Genomic DNA, 22,283 nt, shown 5'->3' with positions numbered 1-22,283 from the left:
GTTTTTCTTGTGTGGAAATACAGGGCCAAGTGACCTTCCTGGATTTAGGAGAATGACGAGAGGACCATTGAGATGCAGTAGGCATTTCTAGACACTGGGACTCAGCAGTCAGTTCCAGCTGGAGTGAAGCTGCACATGCCCTCTGCAGCTGTTCCTCTGGGGACCCTGTCACCTCAGGTCCTGGCCTCCTAGCATCTTGAGAGTTTTCTGTTTCCCTTTTAAAACCACGCCAGACAGGAGCCTCTGTTCCCTCCTTGGATTTAGCCAGGGAAAACGTGCTCCTGAAGGCAGAAGCTTTTATAAGTGTGTCTCTGAGCAGCGAGTTTGCTCTCTGAGACTGTAAAGGGCCATCTCATTGACTGCAGAGCTTCCCAAATTTGCATGCACACCAAAGTTTCTGTTAGAAGTCTTCAAAGTTGAGATTCCTTGGCTCCACCCTGGAACTTCTGAGTGACTCAGTGGCCCAGAGGCTGCCGCAAGGGGTCCCAGGAGGCTGGTGTGTGAGAGCAGCCTCCTCACACCTGTGTGCTCAGGTGCTCACCTGGCTCACTGGCTCAGGCTGCAGGTGTGTGCAGTGGGCTGTCTGAGGAGTGTCTGCAGGTCTGCACTTTTTGTTCTAATACAGTCAAAGAAAACTGCTGCTCATCTGAGCAGTTCCTGAGAAATTAAATGCAAATGCGCCCTATGACCCACTGGTGTCCACTGTGACCAAGAGAAACAGGAAGGTCCATGCACACAGAGAGGTGCACATGGTGCTCACAGCATTTCAGATGCAATGGCCCCTGCGGCTGATGCCCAGTGCCCACCGTCTGGAGGAGAAACACTGTGTCTGTGCGTGGGGTGGAAGGGACAGAGCACTGGTGCACACCAGGCGTGGGTGAGCCTGGACACGCCAAGCAGGACCGTGCCGAGTCAGATAGTGCCAGGTGCTGTTCGCAAGAGTCGAGAGTGGGCACACTGGAGACAGCAGGTGGACCCACGGTTACTCGGGGTGGAGGTGGGAGGGAGGGTGTCTGGAGTGGGCCTGGGGACATCCTGGGGCTGGTGACACAGTCTAGCACTGGCTATGGTGATGGGCACACCACTGAGTAAGCCGACAGTACCTCAAGCAGACTTCTAAAGTGCGTGTGTCACATGACATATGAGTTGTGTCTCGATGAAGTTTCTTTTTTTTAAATGTCATCAAAAAAGAGAACGGCAGGTCTGGGGTAGAAACAGCACAGAGCTGTGTCAGGGAGTCCCCTGCCCTCGCTCAGCAGGCCTGCTGCCCTCCCAGGGCCACCCAGCAGCACTGCATGAGGGGGCCGCATATGGGGACTGTCGTGCCTCTCAGACCTCCTCTGCCAGAGCGCTGAGGGCCATGTGGTTGTCTTTCAGGAAAAACATGCAGAGGAACAAACAGGTAGCCATGGGCAGGAAGAAATTCAACATGGACCCCAAGAAGGTAGGTGAAGGAAGCAGCAGAGCCTCGGCCTCCAGGCGGGTCTGGCTCAGGTGGACCACAGGCGTCCTTCCAAGCCGCCTCTCCTGACGAGTGTCCTGAGCCTGACCTTGACCCTCCGCACGACCCTCCTCCGAGGCCTCACACTCCCACGCCTCTCCCCAGGGGATCCAGTTCTTGATAGAGAATGACCTGCTGAAGGACACCTGTGAGGACATCGCCCAGTTCCTGTACAAGGGGGAGGGGCTCAACAAAACGGCCATCGGCGACTACCTGGGGGAGAGGTGATGCTGGGCATCGCGGGAGCCCTGGGTGGGAGGCAGCAGCGGCCATGTGGGCGAAGAAGGGAGCGAGTCAGATAGTGCCAGGTGCTGGGGAGTGGCAGCTGGTCTGTCGAGGAGGCATGGGGACACTTGTTTAGCCAGTAAGCAGAGTGACCCAGGCATCGCCCTGACTGTGTGGATGGCCTTCCTGGAAAGCCGGTGGCCCTAGGACTTGGTGCGGGAACGCTGCCTGGGGGGTCGGGGTCGGTACTGACCTCTGCTCCTGCCCATCTCTCACCTGCTCCCAACAGGGACGAGTTCAACCTCCAGGTCCTGCACGCCTTCGTGGAGCTGCACGAGTTCACCGACCTGAACCTCGTCCAGGCCTTGCGGTGCGTGTGCTCGCGGCAGGCGGCTCCGCACCCATCCTGGGCCCTGGGGGATGTGCTCAAGGGGCAGGGGATGTGGGACCCCCTGCATCTCCAACTTGAGGTCTGGGAAGTCGAGGAAGCCTCCCGTCGATTTTGAGATCTTTTCTGTTCTTTGGTTTAGAAACCCTTCGATATCTTGCCCAGATAGATAGCGTGCTCCATTCCATTTTAGAAAGGAAAAAGTCAACCTCACTTTTTCACTAATTTTTTTATTCTGGGACATCAGAAATTGTCCTTTGATATTTTCATTGCCATAGGCAGAACTAATCACATCATCGTTTGTCCTGTTACTTTAATAGATGAAAAGAGCACAGAGTCAGACCTGCCCTGGGTGGGGTGCCTCCAGCGGGTCAGTGGTGGGGCCCTTGCCCAGCACGCAAGAGGTCCCAGGTTCCGAAAAGAAAAACCTAGGGTCGCAGCTTCTCTCCGACTTTCAGGGGTCAGTTGTGGGTGTGCTGGCCTGTTCTGGAGTCGTTAGGAGGAGCTCATCTGTGTTTCAGTCTGGGGTCTTCTGAGGAGGAGAGTGGTTCTTTGGAACAGGAAGGCCAGGGTCTCCTTTTCTCCCGGGCACTGGGCCTCGGGTGGAAGTGGTGGTGGTGTGGGCGGGAGGTCCGTGGCTGCACAGGACTAGCACCTCGCCCAGCCTCCTTTTCCTGGGGTGTCGGAAGTCTTGGGCAGTGGAGCTGTTCCCGGGGCCCGGCCCTGTCCTGGACGCCTTCTCTCTGCCATGCAGGCAGTTCCTATGGAGCTTCCGGCTCCCCGGAGAGGCCCAGAAAATCGACCGCATGATGGAGGCCTTTGCCCAGCGGTACTGCCAGTGCAACTCGGGCGTGTTCCAGTCCACGGGTGAGCGGCCTCCTCCTGGTGTCAGGCTCTGCTCTGGAACAGAGGGCTCAGGTTCATGCAGACAGACACTTTTTTAGTGGTATTTATAATAGAAAATACTTGGAAGTGATCCCAAAGTCCAGCGTTACGGCCCTGGGAATATAAATTGTGGTGCCTCTCAACTATGACATATAGCTCTTAAAAATCAAGTGTGAGCCAGGCATGGTTGGCCACTCCTGTGATTCCAATGCCTGGGAGGCTGGTGCAGGAGGGTCACAAGTTCAAGGCCAGCCTCAGCAACTTAGCAAGACCCTGTCTCAAAGTAGAAATAGAAAGGGGTGAGGTTGTGGCTCAGTGGTGAAGAACCCTCGGTGAAGAACCCCCCTTCAAGGGGGAAAAATCAGATTTTTAAAAACTGGGCATGGGAACATGTGCCTGTAGTGCCAGCCTCTGAGGAGGCTGAGGCCGAGGCAGGAGCAGCGCTGGAGCCCAGGAGTCTGAGGGCAGCCTAGGCAATACATTGGAACCTCCCATTAAAAAAAAAAAAAAATCACATTTTTATGAAGAATTCTATTGATAATGGCAAATGACCAGATTAGCAGAAAAGCACTATGTAAACGCGTGTGTTTGTGTGGGGGTGGGTGCACACAGGTCAGTTTGAGTCAGACTTTGTTGCAGTTTGGGTCCCTGAGATGCACTTGCAGTATCACGCACAGGCACATTTAGTAGAGGAGGTAAAGCAACAGGTTTTTGCTAACCAGTGGGACTGCAGGTGTTTGTGTTCTCTGTTTTATACCTGGCTGGGTTTTCTTGCCATGTACGTGTTCTCCTTTCAGTCTGAAAACACAGCATCTTTTAGTCTCAAGGACGGCATGGACCTGTGTCCTCGTCTTGCAGGTGGCTGTGCCCAGAGGTCACTTCATGGCTCCCTGGGCCCTGGGAGCTGGGCTTCCCCGGGTGGCGCTGGCTCCCCTCCTGGGGGGTGTTTCTGATCGGGCTGTGCTTTCCCGCCAGACACCTGCTACGTCCTGTCCTTCGCCATCATCATGCTGAACACCAGCCTGCACAACCCCAACGTCAAGGACAAGCCCACCGTGGAGCGCTTCATCGCCATGAATCGGGGCATCAATGACGGGGGGGACCTGCCCGAGGAGCTGCTCCGGGTGAGCCAGCGGGGTGGCTCCCGTGCCCTTGGGCGGGACAGGGAGAGAGGGCACAGAGTGGCGTGCCCACTCGGTTCATTCCCTTGCTCCTGTGAATCCCACTGACGTGTTGGTGGGGATGCCACTAGGAGTGAGGAGGGGTGGCTTGCAGCTGAAGCTGCGGGTTCCGGCAGAGGCAGGCAGCCTCCCTTTCTCCCCCAGCCTCCACGGAGGGCTGCTTGCCTGTCACCGTGGGTAGTAGCAGTGCCCGTCTTGCTCCCCTAGTCCCAGGGCCCTGGGGGGCACGTGCTCTCTGCAGGCGCACAGTGAGTGCCTGTGGAGTGAATGGGGGGAGAGATCCTTCTAGAATCAGAGACATACAGTGTCGTCTTTTATCCCAGAATCTGTACGAGAGCATAAAAAACGAGCCCTTTAAGATCCCAGAGGATGACGGGAACGACCTCACTCACACCTTCTTCAACCCAGACCGAGAAGGCTGGCTCCTGAAGCTTGGTGAGTCCAGCCCTGGCCACGGGTCCGGGCAGGAACTCTGAGGACAGGCCACAGGAGGCGGGGGTGGGCACAGCACCCTGCAGAGAGTCCGCCTGGCTCTGTTCTGGCAAAGTCCCCCTCCAGAAAGGAGGCAGCTGGCACAGCCAGGGTCACAGAGCCACTAGGACAGGCTCTGCCACAAGGGCATTGCCCACACCTGTCTGGCCCTGTGCTCTAGAATTGATGGCCTAAGGACCTGGACCCCACTCCCGCCCTTAACCCTGGAGGGTGACCTGCCATGTCCATCTCTCTACTGCGCATCCCAGAGTTGTGATGGCACTCCCGCCCGCCCAGCACATCGTCACTTCCTGCTGCATCTGCTCCCACAGGCAGTGTGCATGGCAACCCCGGGCCTGGCCCCTCAGCCCAGCGCTCCTCCTCATCCTCGCACAGTGGCCCTCCCGCAGCCACACTGCCCATTCTGCTCTCAGCACCGCTGGCAGTCCTCCTCTCCCCTGCCCCAGAGGGCTCGAAGGGCCTTCGGCGGGAAAGCAGACACGTGGGAGGAAGTGCAGGGTTTCCTACACGTGGTCATCCTGTTGGTGGTTCAGCACAGACGATCTCCACATGACCGTGTCCCTGCTTGGGCCTCTGGAGACACTTTGCTGTTTCCTCCTGCTGGTGTTGCTGAGTTGGCTCCCACGGGAGCAGTGGGGCGCCTTAGGACCTGCGCTCCCACCCCACACATGGGGAAGGCAGAAGCAGGGGCTTTTGTTTCTGACCAGTCCAGATGGCAGCAGGACTTACATTCCTTGGGAGAGCCCAAGTTCTTGTGTTCAGACATGATGACTTAGTTCATAAGTCCCCAAGCACCACCTCACTGGCTGCGTGCGCCTTGCGGTTCTCTTGAATTGGCCAATGTTTCACAAGTCCTGAGGCCATAGAGTCTCTAAAGTCGCTAACCCCACAGGCAGCCTGCTCTACTTCCCTATCTCCAAACCACCAACCTGGTGGAGTTAGAGGAGGTAAAAGGGTATCATACTGGAAACTTAGGATTTACTTCCCCCCAGTGAGATTCGTTTAAATGCTAACACTGAGCGTTCGCCCTGGCAGCTTAGGTACTAAAGTTAGAACAAAGATCATCTCGGTTCTTGTACCAGGATGACATGCAAATTCATGAGGCACCCATACGTTTACAAAGAAAAAAAATAAAGCTGGGTGCAGTGATCTGCACCTTTAGTCCCAGCCCCTGGGAGACACGAGCCCCAGAATTGGAGGCTGGCCTGGGCAGCACAGTGAGACCCATCCCCCAAAAAAGCCATTTACCTGGACCTGAGGCTCGCTTTTGGGCCCTGCGTCCCACTCCCCCTCCGGGCTCAGGAGTTGTCACCGTGGCACACGTGGTTACTCCCTGGAGTCTGTGGGGCAGCAGGCGGGACCAGCAGCCCCTGAGGCTGTGTGCATGTCCGTGTGTGTGTGTGTGTGTGTGTGTGTGTGGCCATAAACATGTCTATTCTTGTGCACACACATACGTGCACGTGTATTCATGGGTACACACGTGTGCATTCTTGCACATACTTTTAAGAGAGACAGCATCTAAAGAAAGCTGTTTGATTCTCCCTGAGGTCACTTTCCCTCTTTGCTCTGGATTCTGGGCAGACTAGTGACCATTAGCCTTACAAAAATGGATTTGTGGCATCCTTGGGACCAGGTCCTCAGTGGCACCTCGGGTCTGGGCCTGCAGGAGGCCGGTTGCCCACTTGGCAGGGTCAGCTCCCTCCCCGGGCAGACTCAGCGCGGCCGATGCCTGCACTCTGAGGTTGAGGAAGTGGTTTGGTTTCTTTGTGTTAATTTTCTTTTCTCCCTCATTTGTATGTTCCCATGGTTTTGGCTCTCCTTTTCCCCGCCCCAACTCCAGGAGGTATGTAACCTGCACCGCTCGCGCTCTGCCCAGGCCACTGTCATTGCTGCAGCATTTTCTTATTTTGTTATTTTTGGTTTTTTTTGTTTTAATCGCTGGTGGTAGTGTTAATGCTGCTTCTAACTTATCGCACAGTCCCTAGGGAACGGGGCAGGCTCGGGGCTGGGGTCGCTCTCCATGTTCCCATTATGGGGATGAAGTACACTGGACAGCAGGTGCCCAGGTGCAGGCCAGCTTCCCCAGCACAGTGATTCGAGAGGGCGTGCTCAGAGAGGGCTTGTGAAGACAGAGGTTCCCACTGCATTTTCTTGAAATTATCCGCAGGCGTGTGCTGTGTTAATTCAAATTGATGCAGGGCAGGTGGTGCATGCCTGTAATCCCAGCAGCTGAGGGAGGAGGATGGCAAGTTCAAAGCCAGCCTCAGCAACTTAGCAAGGCCCTAAGCAATTTAGTGAGACCCTGTTTCAAAATAAAAAATAAAAAGGCCTGGGGTATGTGTCGGTGGTGAAGCAGCCCTGGCTTCCATCCCTGGCACAGAAAACAGAAGTGAATCCCCACTGACGTCCGTGAGAAAAGGAGGCACTCTCTCCCCGCCCTGGATGGTGCCAGGTGAAGCTTAATGCCCAGGGCTGAGAGCCCTGCCCGCAGCCCCGAGGCCTCTCCTCGCGGGAGGGCACAGCCTCGACTCCGGTGTGTGCTTTCCGCCCTCCTCCTTTCCCAGTGAGTCCTCCTTAGAATCCCAAATTGGCCTCGGAGCTATGTCGAGGGCATCTGCGCCCCATTTGCTGATTTGGGGAGACCCGGGGAGGCCGGGCACCCTTCAGCTCTCTGCCTTGGCCCGGCTCGAGCAGAGCCACAGCGGGAGAGACCCAAGGTTGGCCTCCCCACATGACTGGGGCCTGTCAGGTTGTCTTCAGTGTTGGAGGGAAGGCGTCCCTGGAGGGGACCAGGAGCGTGCGGGGGGGCCCTGTGAGTTCCACAGGGACTGTCCTAGCGCACATCGATCTGTCTGCTTGTCCCATGTCTGTTTTTCTGTCCACATGGACACGTTCCCCTGAGCCTGCAGCAGTGCTCCTGGTGAGGCCCCTGAACACCGCTGGTCAGGGTGACGCAGCCTTCTGGGGTCAGCCGGGGACGCCTGCAGCTCTGCTTCTTCTCCGTGATCTCCTTCCATCCTGTTCCTTTTGGCATCTGACCCACCTTTTTCATGGTTTGCTAAGTCCCAGTGTCACCTGGGGTGGTGTCCTATGACAGTGCACGGGCGGTGGCCTGGGTTGGTGGTTCCTGTGTGCTGAGGCCTGCCAGGGGCACAGTCTCCTGGGCAGCTGGAGCCCCGCCCTGAGTCTGAAATGGGGGAGGGGTCCTCTGTAAAAGCAAACGGTCTCTCCTGTGACCACATCTCCTCCTGTGACCTCTTTGTTGGCACCCAGGTCTGCCCGGCCTCGGTGGTGTGCAGGCATCCTGCCACATAACCCTTGGGATATTTACATATGACTGACCCAGTGCATGGGGTCAGCCTCTGCTGGCCGGGGCCTCCTGGCTGCGGGGCCTGTGTGCCTGTGGCCTGCTCCCTCTGGGAACCCAGGTGTGCCACGTAGAATCTGGCTAGAGCTCAGGACCACACAGAGCCGAAGTGGCCCGCCGGCCGCGCCCTGTGCTCTCTGGGCAGTGCTTCCTCAGGTTTCCTCTGGGCGAGCCCACAGACAGGTCCTGGCAATTGGAAAGAGTCCCCAAAAAACTGACCCGTTGTTGCAGGCCATTGGCAAGAAGGCCAGGAGAGTGCCCACCAGGTCCTGCCAGGGGCACACTGGGGACACGGCCCTCCCTAGGGATCAGGACTCAGTGACAGGGCGGAGCTGAGAAAAGCAGGCGCAAGGTGAGCCTTCACCTGACAGGCCTGGCCAGGGGCTGCAGGCCTCAGGTGCGCTCCTCAGCCAGGGGCTGCAGGCCGAGGGTCTGCTGCGAGAGGGCTCCGTCCAGCCAGGCAGTGAGCTTGGCCTTCCTTGGGTCTGTCCCAGTGTGACTCCAGGACCCACCTTCGCTCATGGGAAGTATTGAGAGCACTGAGTGCTCGGTCACCACGGGAGCCCCGTCTGGCCCCAGCCCTCTCGCAGCAGCCATTTTTGCTGCCGGCCCAGCAGACTCTCCATGGAGACGCAGACTGTGCCAGGCAACAACCCCACTCCCCACAGAGTCGCTTCTTTCTGGGTGAAGGAATCTGCGTTGATGCTCCCCCAGGACTCCAAGGGCTTTGTTTTCAGGACACCAGCCCAGAGGGCTTCCAGCTGGTGCGGGAGTTCGCCTCGGTCAGGGGGATAGAGGGTGAAGGGACGTGGTTCGAGTCCCAGGGAAATGGACCTCACTGACAGGTTGCCATGCTTCCTCCCCGTCCACTGCCGCCTGTCACTTCCGTGGAGCCTTCTCGGGGCCTGGCTGGTTGTCAGTGGCAGCCAGCTGTGCAGGGTGCAGGCCCCGCCTCCTCTCCGCGCTGCCCTTGTCCACCACGCAGGCTTTGGCTGCTCCTCCCGTCTGCGGCACATTTGCGATACATGTCATTGTCGCCCCTGGGGTCCTCCCCAGCCATGCTCTCTCTCATCTGCTGTCTGACCCATCTCGGGAGTCATCTGGACACGCTTGCTCTGCTCGTACCCATAGACTTTCACGTCGTGAAAGATGCTTTGTCTTGGCTGTGTCTCGTCACTGGTGTCAGCTTTGCCATGGTCTAAATGTTCCCCGACACCCTGCCCCGCCCCTCCCCAGAAGACAGTGCCGCGTGTTGTGGACCGGGCGCTGGGTCTCCTGTCCAAGCTCCTCTCTCTTTGCTCTGTAGGTGGCAGGGTCAAGACCTGGAAGAGGCGCTGGTTCATCCTGACTGACAACTGCCTTTACTACTTTGAATACACCACGGTGAGCACCTGCCGTCGCTCCTCGGGACGGCTCAGGCCTCTCTGAACACTCTAACCAAGCTCCGTCAAGGGGCATGGGAGTGGAGGGATTTGTCCTTCCACAACTCCTCTGGGGTCGGGGAAGGGTTGAAGCCACAGGTGAGAACTAAGGGGACCCCCAGAACGGGGAGCCCTCACGGGGATGTGGAGCCCCTGGCCCCAGGAGTACAGCTCAGCAGCACCTGGTTCCAGGAGGGACCCGAGAGAGCAGTGTGCACCGTGTCGGGGTGGGTTTGGAGCTGGCTAGAAAGAACGGACTTAGATCAGTTGCCAAGCAGGAGTTGGTGGCCTTGCTGAGAGGGACGTGTGGGGACAAGGAAGCGTGGTGAACTGGAGAATTCAGGTTTTTCTGGGGTAGCAGAAACTGAAGGATTTGTTTCTCTGAAACAGCTCAGGGCATAAAATTCAATGGAGAAAAGGAAGTGAAGTGAATCAGTAAAAGCTGACTTGAGACCATCTGGAGTTCTACGAAGCTCGAGTTTCCTTAAACCAGACAGGTTCTGTGGGCTTTGTTCCCTGGAGGAGGACCCAGCGATTCTGCGTCTGTCTCCTCCCTTCTGTGGCAGTGGCCTGTGGGGATAGAAAGCAAGGGGAAGCGCCAGAGAGCCCGGCAGGTGACGGTGTTCATGCCGCGGCTCACACCAGTGGCCTGGCATTGCCGACTCTGCCGGCCTCCTGGTGGACGCCCAGAAGTGTGGGCGCCCGGCAGTGTGAGGCGGGGTCTTGTGGCTGAGCTGGGAACGCTCACTGCTGTTCTTCCCCTGGCTGTCACTGCGTGAAGTCCTCGGTCCCACTGAGGTGGTGACTCGGGCAGCAGGGTCCTGCCGCCTGGCAGCTCATGGGTTGGGCCGCAGCACCTGGCTGCCCTCTGGAACTGTGGCTTCACCCTGCTCTCCGTCACTGAGAACGTCATGCAGATGTGGCTTCTCACCTGGGCCGAGCTGCCCACGTGTGTCAGGGTTACCTCAGTGTCCTCCCACGGGCTCTCTTAATGGGCGGGTGGTGGCCTTCAAGGCACAGCTCTGACCGGGGGTCCAGCAGCTGGCTGTGCTTCTTTTCTGTATTGAAGATATTCTCAGGTATCAGAGCAGCGCCCCTCAGATCTGTGAAGTCACAGAGAGTGAGCTTTCTCCTGGTGAGCCAAGGCCTCCGAGCAGACGAGCAGGGAAGGCGTTCTGCCACCTCTGGCCCCGCGCGCGAGTTGCCTTCTTTCCTGAAGATGCCTACACCTGGTGTCTGGACATCTGTTGGTCTCTGTCACTGTCCTCTGGTTAAGTGGCATTGCACATGTGCTGGACAGGTGCCTGCAGGGTCATGCGGTTCTGGACTCTCATGGCACTCGGTGATGCAGCCTTGGGGTGTCACTGGGCAGCCAGGAGGCCCTGCCTTGGGCATTCACAACCCAGAGGAGAGCAGTGCTCAGGTTGAACCATGTGAGCTTGCCTGCCACTCATTGTGATGGCATAGAAAGTGCTAGAATTCAAAATACCTGGGCCTCCATCACAGTTCAGGGGAGTGACCAAGGAGACACGAAGGACGGAGACTTGAGGGGAAGAGAATCTAGAGCCATTCAGACTTGCCAGAGCACCTGGAGGGCAGCGTGCAGAGCAGGAGTGAGGGGTCCTTCCAGAAGGTCAGCCTGCTGGCCCAACCGCAGCCACCGTCCCAGAGACCGCGTCTGAAGAGAGTGTGGAGCAGCTGGGGAAACAGCAGCCATGTGGGAGACAGGGTCTGCGCACAGCCCAGGACAGAGGCCCCGCCAGGCAGAGGCAGGACGTGCTGAAGATGAGGTCTGTTTCCCTGAGAGGGTAAGGGAAGAGACAGGGGATAGCAGGCCGCACCGCAGCAAGAGCTCCAGGGAGCTTCCTCACAGGGCTCGGCCAACAGGGATGGGCCACCGGCCTTGGCTGGAAAAGCAGCCGGTCCCAGCCGTCTTCCCTGGCCGAGGTGGACCGGCCCAGCGTGCAAGCTCTGAGGGGCTGGGGGGCAGCCTCCACCCCCTGTGCAGCCACCTTGCCATTCCTGCAGAGCTCACCAGGGACTGTATCAAGCAGCAGGGGTGGGAAACGGACACCTGACCCTCCTCGAAAGATGCCACTGGACGGTCAAAGCCAACCAGGAAAGAATGACCAAAAGAGGGCGTGGGGTGTAGAAGACCCCTGGGAGCCCTGAGCGCACCTCTTCAGTGTGGCCTGGCGCTGCTGCACACTACATGTGGGACAGCTGGCCCGGCGCTGCGCACGCTGCCGGTCAGCACTGAGGCACGCCTGGCCGCCGAGCTCACCCGGCCACTCCCGCACAGCCAGAGCACGTGCTGGTGCTGAGAACTGGCACTGGGACCAGGCGAGTGCCAGCTGTGGGGAACCTGGGACCCGCACCCAGGGCCCCGGGATGTGGGACTGTTGCCAAGGTAGAAACAGCCCTGGGCTGAAATGCGTTCATGAACTGGTGCTGAAATATAGAGTGGCCCTGAAGTCCACTGGGCTGGAACGGACTCACTTAAACAAGGAACTGCTGTGGACTAACTGTAGATGGTGGCTGCGGGACAGTCAGGATGGGATCAGCCTGGGCAACGGGAAGTGAAGTAAGCAACAACAGTCAGAGGTGGAACCAGAAATGACGCCCAGAACTCTGAGGGTGCGTCTTATCTCTCAAGCAAAGAGTCAGTAGGCACCAGTAAGCCCTTTCCAGTCGGTGCCAGGCGCTGGACACTCAGGACCACTGGCTCAGGGCAGGAGAGAGCCCACCACAAGAAGAGGAAGCCCAGGCTGGGATGCCTGCTGCCAGCACACGGATGGCCCCTGCCACACACGGTCCAGGAGCCAGGCGAGTGCCCTGCCTTGGGCTGGACGTGGGGAGCTTCTCCTTTTGAACTCACAAAACAGCGATCACGGGTGCTGTCCACAGTGCGTCCACTGGTGAGCTGGGCTGCACCAAGCCTAGTGAAGAGCTGCTTGAGGTGTACAGTGGTACCTTCCCTCTGAGCGCTGCACCCCGGGCCACAGGAACGGGCCAGGCTGGCCCAGAGGAGGAAGGGATTTTAAACAGAAAATGGTGAAAGAAACTTCAAAAGAAATAAGATAGGAGAAAGAAGAATGCCAAGGTCAGCACTCTGCTGCAGGTGCTGGTCCACCCGCAAGGTCTTCGAGGCCTGCATGGAGCCTGTGAGCTCCAGGTGATGCTCGGGGTCCTGCTGAGGGGCGGGGCCACACCGCAGGCAGGTGCCCCGCCTCCCGGAGCACAGAGTGTTAAAAACCTGCATCTGTAAGGATGACCACCACCTCTGAAGGTTCTTCATACTGTCTTTTAAACTTGTATAAGGTTATTTTAGCAGTTATCTCTTGTAGCAAAGAACACTTTACTTTGAAGTTTAACACTTCAGTTTTTGCTGCAGGTTTTTTTCCTACTAAGTTCTGTACAATTAGAATTTTTTTATGAAAACACCTTGTGAAATAGCCCACTTTCATGAAGCCTCTTCTGTTTCTTTTTCTTTCTCTGCACACACACAAGATAGCTTCAACTCCTGTCAGAAGTGATGATTTATAGTGGGTGCATTTGGGATGTTTGTTCTTTTCTGCAAGATTTTAAGCTCTTTATAATGAGCAAATATTATTTTTACAAAAACAAAGGCACTTGCACTTAAGAAAAACCAAATAAGCCAAAGACGTCAACACGGGTTAATTCTGTCTTCATGGGGACGGGTGACTGCTGGGCCTGGGTGGGCCTCTGTGAGGAGTGCTGTGTGTCTGTTCCCAGCTCACTCATTCATTCACCTGTTTTTGGTGCTGGGAATCAAACCCAGGACCCCTCGAATGCCAGGCTCTACCACTGAGCTGCACTCCCAGCCCCTGGATCTGCTTATGGGATGAGGACCCTAGAGGTAGGAGCCTTCCAGTACTTGGAACCCCACCCTGTTGGCCAGGAGCCCGACCTTCAGTGCTTGGATCACCTACAGATGGGAGAGCTCCTGAGTCCACTCAGGAGCTCTGGCCTTGTGTGAGGAGGAGCGCAGGGAGGTCTGTGGTGAACAGGGTGCTAGGACAGACAAGATGGGCACAGGGAAAGTAGTGACCACTGCTCTAGGCAGGTGTGAATCCTTCAATGTCCAGAACACACATCGTGCCACTGTGTCCCTGATAACTTGGGCCCAACAGTCTAAGAGGGAAAATGAGGTCACATCCCCATTAAGCCCAAATTATGTCAGCTCTTAGCCTGCCCACCTGCTCCCCGGCAGCACCCAACCCAGGGAACACAGAAGAATATTCCAGAGGCTCAAGCGCCAGCGAACCCTAGAAGCAAGAGCACGGGGGGTGGGGCGGGGGTGGGAGCTGGAGTCGCGCACTTGGCTGAGAGGTGCTGAGGAGGCCGATCGGCCATCACCAGCACCACACCCAGCTGCAGGGCCACATCTCAAGAGAGTGACACCAAGTGTCCCTGGACTGAGGGCCCTGGGCACAGTTGAGGGTGGGACAGCATACAAAAACAGGAGTATCCGAGCACCTGACCTCTGCCCATCCCCGTCCGTCTCTCAGAGTCCAGCTGATCAGGCAGAGAGAGAGGCCCCCTGCCCTCTGTGCAGGCTCCCGCACAGACGAGCCCCCAGTCCACCGCCCCGCCAGCTCTTGGCCCCTGCTCCCCACTGCACAGCCAGAGAGTCCCAGGACCTGAGGAAGGCTTCTGAACCCGGAGCTCGTGGGGAAGAGGACTCGTGGGAGAGAGCCTCCGGCAACCGCCAAGAGGTCGCGCCCAGCGCCCGGGAAACAGGAAGGGCCCTGCAGTGAGCCCAGGAGGGAGACGGGAGGCAGCATCGAGAAAATCTGCCAGGAAGAGTAAAAAGACAATAAAGTTCTGGTGTCTTTTATCGTTGTTGTTGTTTTTAAAATAAAAGCAAGAGCTAGACCAGGAGGCCCCACGTGTTCCAGAGAGGACAAGAATTCAACGTGGAGGTGGTCCTCAGCAAGACGGTGTTTAATAAACCTCCAAGATGAAGGCTGGGCCTCCAGGTAAAAAGACTGACCCAGTGCCCTGCACAGCGGCTGGAACGAGGCCCACCCCAGGGCCACGTCCTGTGGAGTCGCAGAGCAAGGAGGCAGAGGAGAGCTCAGCACCAGAGTGACTCTGAAAGCTGAAGACGGGGACACCATGCTTCAGAGCTCTGAGGGTCTCGTCACCACCCACCTGGACGGCTGCACCCAGCCCACTGTCCGTTCAGTAGCCACCAAGGCACCTCAGCAGTGGCCCCAAGCCTGCTCAGGGCCCAGTGAAGGGTGTTCCAAACGTGCCCAGGAAGAACAGGAGACGCTGTGGCTCCAGGAAGAAGCAGGGTCTTGAGTGGACAGGGAGGACAGAGAGGGAGGGAGGGAGGGAGGGAGGGAGAAGGGCACTTGAGGAGGAAGTGCCCGGGTGGAGGATGCCGAGGCCGGAGGGATCTCGCCTAGGAGCTGAGCCAGCAGGGGCCTGCAGGAGGTAGAACAAGAGAAGCTTCTGACAAGAGGGGAGACATTGGGGAAGATAAACAGAAGGAGCAGCCCCCCACTCACTCTGGAAAGGGAAAGCAGGTCACTCCGTGGCACAGCCTGCCGGGCAGAGTGGTGCTCACGCAGACCCCACGTGGCTGGGGCCGAGGCAAGAGGAGGTGACCCCTTCTGCAGGTGGCTCTCCGCAGCAGTCAGAGGCGTGCTCGGGGAGGTTGGAGGCCAGTGCCAGCCGATTGGCTGGAGGTGAGAAGAGCTGCCATGGGAGGGAGCGCGCACTGGTGGGCCTGGGAGTTTGTGCCTGTGTCACTGTGATCCAACGCAAGTGTGGACCTAGCCGGCTGGGTGCTGGCGGTGGGGGTGTGCACTGGGCGGGAGCCTTTCAGAACAGAGGGGCCGCGCCCGGGAGGAGCCGTGTGCTGGGTTTTCGGCTCTGTCTGGAGATGGGTCTGGGTGGAGCTGTTGGCAGACGTCTCTCTAGGGCTGTGCCGTCTTAAGGGGGTAGGAGGTGAGAGGAGGCTGAGGGGTGTTCAGCCTGAGGCTGGGGAGGCTTCTAGAAACTGCTGGCACCAGACTTAGGGCTGAGAAGAGGAGGAGAGCCAAGCAAAGAGACGAGGGGCAGGGCAGGTCCTCTCTCTGGGAAGGAGCTCCTGCAGTCCCCACATGTGGCCCCCGGGGTCACTGCCAGGCACACACCAGAGGCTCTGTGGGCCTCCTGGCTGTCTACCTGCAAGGGACTTAGAGGGTTCCAGATCCTGGGACTGTTCCACCCTGGAATTCAGGATGGCCTGAAGCTGTCGGAGCTTCATGTCCAGGAGGATGGGGAGAGGACGGCTGGCTGGTGAGGTCACAGTGTCCTCGTGGGGTGGTGACATCTTCCTCTTGGCACTGCCCTCAGGATAAGGAGCCCCGTGGGATCATCCCTTTAGAGAACCTGAGCATCCGGGAGGTGGAGGACTCCAAGAAGCCAGTGAGTATCCTGATGAGGTACTGGGGGCGGGCCAAGGAACGGAGTCCCAAAGGCCTTCTGAGAAACACCCTGAGAAGCGTCGCCTCCAGTCACCTTCCTGTCCCTTTCCCTTTAGTGTCCGGCCAGAGGGGCACTAAGCTTCCTTTGTCTTGTTCTGCTTGGGTGTCACCCTCTCACCCTCACATGCAGTATGGAAATCGTCCCTCAAATGGCAGCACCGCGCACCTGTGGCCTGGGCTGCGACTTCTTTGTGACCTTGGCGCGCCTTACATGCCTGTTTCCTTTGCTGGTGTGGCTTCATGGGGCGCTGCGAGCCCTGCAGCCCGTCCGCAGGAATAGGGGGCGCGGGCCAGGCCGTCTTCCCGACAGTCTGAGTGGCGTGCAGTGGGCCCGAGGCGTCCTGCGCTGGGCTGCTCGTCTCCATAGGAAACACCCAGCCCAGGTTTCCTGAAGGCTGGGGTGAAGGGTAAAGGAAGGGCCGTCCCTCTCGTCCCTCTCGTTTCAGAACTGCTTTGAGCTTTACATCCCTGACAATAAAGACCAGGTGATCAAGGCCTGCAAGACGGAGGCCGACGGGCGCGTGGTGGAAGGGAACCACACCGTGTACCGGATCTCGGCCCCCACGCCCGAGGAGAAGGAGGAGTGGATCAAGTGCATGAAGTAAGTGAGGCCTGGTGCCCGCTGCCTCCTGCCCACGCGCCTGCTGCTCCCAGAGCGAGGTGCTGGAGCAAGACCCCAGCCCACCCCTGAGGCCTTCAGGCGCTTGGCCGCCGGCAGTTTTAGTCCAGGTTGCCCTTGGGAGCGGGGGCACCCACTGGGCCCGTCCTGCTGTGGGGAGCGCAGCGCAGGCTGGCATCGTCTCAGTGGAGATGGGTTCACCCCGTGAGACGCTTTGCAACCACAGATGAGGAAACTGAGGTACAGAGGCTCACACAGCTGCTTAAAGCAGCAGTGCCAGGCCCCTCCCCAGCCTGCCCCCGGGAGGAAGCTGTGGGCCTGGGGGAGACTGCCCGCTGAGCACAGGGCCACGGGGCCCAGGCTCTGATGCTGCCACCACCATCCACCCCTTCAGGTCCTGTGTGGGGCCTGTCCTCATGCGGCCTGCCGGTCTCTCTCCTGAGACTGAGGCCTGACCCTCTGCAGGGGGCTGCCAGCAAGCATGGCTACGCGTCCCCATCACTCATGGCTGCCCCCAGGCCTCCACCCTCAGAGTCTACCCACGTGTTTTCCTTAGAAAGTCTCCCTATTACCTGAGCCTTGGTGATGTCACCTGGAGAGTGAGAGGATGTGCCCCAGGGACCCATGGGTGTGCCCATGTGCTGTCCTTTCCCACTAATGGAGCTGAGGGCCCTCAGGTCTATTTTTGGTGTTTCAACCTGTGTGGGCCAGGGTTACATCCTGAATAGTGACTGGACGGGAGGTGTGGCCTGGAGGAGGGGGAGGTCTCTATTCCCATGAAAGTCATCTCTGCAAGTCCCTGCAGCCCAGAGGCAGGTGCAGCGAGAGGGTGGGCGTGGAGCCTGCGCACCTGTCCTCCTGGTCTCTCTGAGTGTGTCTCCTGTGTGAAGGAGGAGGGTGGTGTGGTGGGCACGCCATCACCCTGTCTAGACTTGGTGGCTTCCCTGGGTGGCAGCTAGTATGGGAAATGGCCCTGGGCAGGAGCCAGAGAAACTCTCCGCTGAGCAGTGTTCAGTCACCTACCAGCAAGGAGGCTTAGAGCCCTGTCCTCTGGACGCTGCCCCTGTAGCTGGGTTGTGGATGCAACCTGCATGTCTTGTGCCCTTTTTTAATGTGTGTTTTCAGAAGTATTTAACTTTCATTATGAAATTTTTTTAGTGTATGATTTGAGGTCAGGGTTGTCACTTTGTTCTTCCAAGTGAATGGTTGACTGTCAGGATACGGAGCGTTGACAGATCTGCTCCACCCCCATTCACCTGCTCTCACAGATTGTACAAGTGCCCGTGCTGACCACTGTGTTTCTCTGTGTGAACGCGGCACTGCTCCTCACCAGAGTGGGCCCTGAAAGACCCCTTCCTCTCCCCCTCCCCAGCTCTTCTCCCAGGACAGTTCTGGCTGTTTGTCCATCTTTTTCACAGCTTTTGCTTCTGGGGTAGGAAAGTGGAGCACTCTGTAAAGTCCTGCAGAGGCTCCCCAGTCCTTTCACTTGGACGCCAAGCCTCCTGCCAGGGTTGTGAGCTCTCCTGGTGGCTCCAGAGCCAGCTGTGCTTTAGGACAGGATGGGCCCGGCCCGGGGGACCATTATCCTCACCTTGCACGTGAGGACCTAAGACCCGGCAGGCTAAGCACACAGGGCAAGCTGCTGTCCAGCTCAGCAGGGAGCTCAGGCCCTGCGCTGGTCAGCAGTCCGTGCTCTGTCTGGACCGGGCGCTTCTCCCAGGCACATGGTGGAGACAGCAGGAGGAGACTGACCTGGAGAACGTTCCTGATATCATGGGACGATTCTGTGGAAGGTTGGGTGCAGGACGTGCTTGTTTCTTATTACGGGTTCCAAGGGTCCCCAGCAGCCTGAGTTCATGGTGGTACTGGCATGCAGCTGTCACAACAAAGTCTCATTGAACAGAGTCCGGCTGTGTGCCGATGGCGGAGCGCAGTGCAGTGGTGCTGCGATCGTCATCGAGGGCTGGTGTGCTGGGCATGCTGATGTCACGCACAGTCCCAGAGCCCACTCGGGCTCCTCCATGCCAGCGAGCAGTTGAGGGATGGCAGCAGTGGTGCTGGCCCTGATGCCAGCCCGGTGCCCTCTGCCATTTCCAGCAGGTTCCCTTTAGACATGCGCATCCACGGGCATCTCTGAACAGGAACAGCAACTTCCTGAAGGGGTCAGGCCGTCCAGAACCAAGGAGGAACCAGCACCTCCCAAAAGTGAGACAGATGTTTAGAATGACCAGATTCCCTCATGAAGCCACTGGGTGGCAAGGTCCCCTCAGGACATGTTCCCGGACTGAGGGGACATCGACTCTGGTGAACAGGCTCCCAGTCGGCTCAGCAGCGCCGTGGTGGCTCCTGGCACCATCATCTGGGGCGCTAGCACAGTGCCTGCTGTTGTGTGGCTGGACTGAGCTCAGGACTGGTCACCCGTAGGAAGCCACTGAGCCTCAGGACTAGAGGATCGTATCTTGAGAAAGACAGCAAGGAGGGCCCGCGCCTCGGGCCTGTCCCGTGCTGCCCTGCTCTCGGCCAGGGCGACCCCCACTCCCCTCCCTGCCCAGCTCTTCGCAGAGCCCCCACCGTACCAGCCCCCCGCAGCAGCGCTGAGCTCCCTTGGGTGGTGCAGGCCCTGACAGCCTCTGACACACCACACCTTGGGCAGCTGCTCGTGACACATTTGATTGTACAACTCTCACGATTGCAAGGGAGTCAGAGGTCAGCGTGGGAACTTGGTTTCTCCTCTGAATTAGAATACAGCTATGAGAAGGGAAGGGCTCCGTTCCTGGGTGTAGATTGATCATTAGTGAAAACCGGCAGAGCCCATGAAGTTGTCTTGCCTCGCGTCCACCAGAGCCTGTTCCCTAAGCCACTGTGAGGACGGTGCAGGTGGGCGCTGGCCTGACCTGGCCGGACATGGAGCAGCAGGGCGCTGGAGCGCACCAGCTCTGCTCTGCTGGCCCTGACCCTCGTGTCTGTTTTGCCCTTTCTGTTCTCCAGAGCAGCCATCAGCAGGGACCCTTTCTACGAGATGCTTGCAGCGCGGAAAAAGAAAGTCTCCTCCACGAAGAGACACTAGCACTACCAGGACGTCACCTTCGTCACCCTCAAAGCTCCAGCCCTCCTCCCGCCTCATGAGGGCGAGGGGAGCCACCTGCCCGCCTTCCTGCAGACTAGCTTCAGCTTCTGCGGCTTTCTTTCAGGGGAGATGGGTGGGTGGCTGTTGCTGGGGAAGGGCCTGGCGCCTGCCAAGCATGGGTCCCTGGTGCTCCCTCCCAATGCAGAGCGCCCACTCCTCTCCGTCCTTCCCAGGAGCGCCTCCGGCCTGCGCCTGAACCTACTTAGGGATGTGTTAGTGCTTAAGAACGGAGGAAAGGAAGAGAAGCCACGAACTACAAAGATCTATTTTCTTCTTTTTTAACAACACAGTGCTACATTCTGCCCACCCAAGGAGGGCCCCTCTGCTGCTGCGGGGTCCTCCGGCAGGGCCAGCCAGCTGCCTGCCGAGCCTCTGGGAGCCTCTGCCTGTGGCTTCTCTGGGCAACAGGGCTGAAGCGAGGGCTGCGGCAGGAGGGCCCTGGGCACGGCAGTGCGCGTACAGGGCGGCCCAGGGCAGCGGGCATGGGCAGGCCGAGCTGCAGCCCCAGTGCCTGGGCACCGAGCAGAGGAGAGCGCTGATGGACCCTGTTGTCTTTCTCCCTAGAGTCCGAGGCTTGCTGGGCTTTAGTAGAAAGTCCGCATTTTCCTTGAACTAAATACCTAATAACCAAAACTGTGAGGAGGTCGTCCCATCGGTCCTGGATGGCCTGCCAGTTCCCGCCCGCTTTTTTTCTTTCTCCTTCCCCAAACTCCGCTCCTCCTCGTTCTAGAGGAAGGAGTAGGTCTTACCTGATCCCTGTTGGCCTTCAGCCTTTTCTGCCTCAAAACTGGCCCCAACTGGACTATTCTGGTGGCTCTGTGGTGGTCTCCAGAGGGGCAGGCCCTTGTCTGCTCAGCAGGGTGCAGTGGAGCGGGTGGGGCCAGCCTGCCTCTCCTCCTCCCCGGTGTTGTGAGTGGGCCTGGCGCCCCTGGCTCCCCTCGGCACCCTCCTGCCGTTCTCTCAGGGACTCTCAAGGGCAGCTCCGGCCACAGGCCAGGGCCAGCGTGCCAGTCCAGGCAAAGCAGGTGGCGGCCGCCTCTCCGCATGCCCCTCCAGGTGCCAAGGGCAGGCTGTGCAGAGCTGCCTCCAGCAGGCAGAGACAGGGACCTCTGGGGGTGAGGCCTGGCTCCCGGCCCTGCGTTGGGAGGGCTGTCAGCATCTCTGGAGCCCCGCTGGGAGCTCCAGGCACTTCAGCAGGAGTCTGTGAAGGTGACAGTGGCAAGGGGGGTCCAGGCTGGAAACCTGAGCTTTCTGGAGAACCGGGCAGGGCCCGCCAAAGTGGGGGTGGTCAGGGCCAGCGCTGGAGCTCCCCAGCAGGCCCAGTCCCCCGCACTGGCTCTCACAGATGTTTCCTGGACAGACAGGCACCTGGATCAGTATTAGTCTATTTATCAGAGGTGTAAATAATCCATGTATAGTTTTTCGCCTTTTAGATTATTTTGTATTTGTTTAAAAAAAGGTTTTGTCAAAATATAAAGAAATGACTGAAAGTTGTTGACAGGGTTTTTAAAAAAATAATTATTATTCCAATTGTTCTTGTTTGTTTTTGCCTTGTAAACTAGCGCCAAGGAACTGCAGCAAATAAACTCCAAACCTGCCCAAACCACCTCAGCCTCTGCACGTGTGCCCTGCGGCTTCTGAGGTGGGGTGGGCGCTCCTCAGCCCTGCTCCTGGCAGGGCACGCCACTGCCACCGGGAGGAGGGGTGATTTGAAGGGTCAGTTGGGAGGGGTCTGTCGGCTGTTAGGAGAGCAGAGCAGGAAACAGATCAGATTAGTGCTTGTCCCTTACTTTTCCCAAGAAAAAATAGAGGCGAAGAGCCCACCCTTAAAGAGGAGAAGTGAGCCTCGGTCAGCAAAGTCTCCAGTGTCACTTCAGCCTCCCCAGACACCTTGTGGTGCCAGGAGCAGGAGGGGCAGCCGAGCAGCAGACCCCAGGGAGCCACCACAGCAGCCAGGAAGGTCACTTGCTGCCCAGGTCCAGTGGCCAGCCAACCCTCCCCAGTGTCCCTGTGACCCCACCTTGCTGAGAAGACACCAAAAGACAGAGCAGCTGTTGGCCCCGAAGGCTAGGCTACTCTGCCTACTGCTCCTCCTATCTCGGAAGCAGGACCTGCTTTCTGCCCACCTTCCTGAGGTCCTGCCCGCCTTTCTGAGGTCCTGCCCGACTTCCTGAGGTCCTGCCTGCCTTCCTGAGGTCCTGCCTGCCTTCCTGAGGTCCTGCCTGCCTTCCTGAGGTCCTCCCTGCCTTCCTGAGGTCCTCCCTGCCTTCCTGAGGTCCTGCCCACCTTCCTGAGGTCCTGCCCACCTTCCTGAGGTCCTGCCCACCTTCCTGAGGTCCTCCCTGCCTTCCTGAGGTCCTGCCCACCTTCCTGAGGTCCTGCCTGCCTTCCTGAGGTCCTCTCTGCCTTCCTGAGGTCCTCCCTGCCTTCCTGAGGTCCTGCCCACCTTCCTGAGGTCCTCTCTGCCTTCCTGAGGTCCTCCCTGCCTTCCTGAGGTCCTCCCTGCCTTCCTGAGGTCCTCCCTGCCTTCCTGAGGTCCTCCCTGCCTTCCTGAGGTCCTCCCTGCTTTCCTGA

General features: G+C 58.4%; 1 protein-coding gene across 3 annotated transcripts in view; it reads left to right on the top strand.

Moving 5' to 3' along the window:
- The window catches only part of Cyth1 (cytohesin 1), a 69,996-nt gene extending 48,681 nt beyond the window's left edge, over window positions 1–21,315 (top strand). For all 3 annotated transcript variants that reach the window (XM_058579973.1, XM_046446656.2, XM_058579974.1), the window contains exons 4-13: window positions 1,378–1,444; window positions 1,607–1,725; window positions 2,016–2,096; window positions 2,869–2,981; window positions 3,975–4,123; window positions 4,504–4,615; window positions 9,346–9,422; window positions 15,833–15,904; window positions 16,410–16,564; window positions 19,571–21,315. In XM_058579973.1, coding sequence (XP_058435956.1) covers window positions 1,378–1,444; window positions 1,607–1,725; window positions 2,016–2,096; window positions 2,869–2,981; window positions 3,975–4,123; window positions 4,504–4,615; window positions 9,346–9,422; window positions 15,833–15,904; window positions 16,410–16,564; window positions 19,571–19,649 — 1,024 coding nt within the window. In that variant the 3' untranslated portion in view covers window positions 19,650–21,315. The remainder of the gene's footprint in view (window positions 1–1,377; window positions 1,445–1,606; window positions 1,726–2,015; window positions 2,097–2,868; window positions 2,982–3,974; window positions 4,124–4,503; window positions 4,616–9,345; window positions 9,423–15,832; window positions 15,905–16,409; window positions 16,565–19,570) is intronic.
- Window positions 21,316–22,283: the final 968 nt, after the last annotated feature.

The sequence above is a fragment of the Marmota monax genome, unplaced genomic scaffold (assembly GCF_021218885.2).
Source record: "Marmota monax isolate L192 unplaced genomic scaffold, Marmota_monax_Labrador192_F-V1.1 WCK01_AAM20220418_F8-fsc00353, whole genome shotgun sequence".
In the NCBI taxonomy this organism is placed as follows: domain Eukaryota; kingdom Metazoa; phylum Chordata; class Mammalia; order Rodentia; family Sciuridae; genus Marmota; species Marmota monax.
This window is presented reverse-complemented; position numbering and strand designations above follow the sequence as displayed.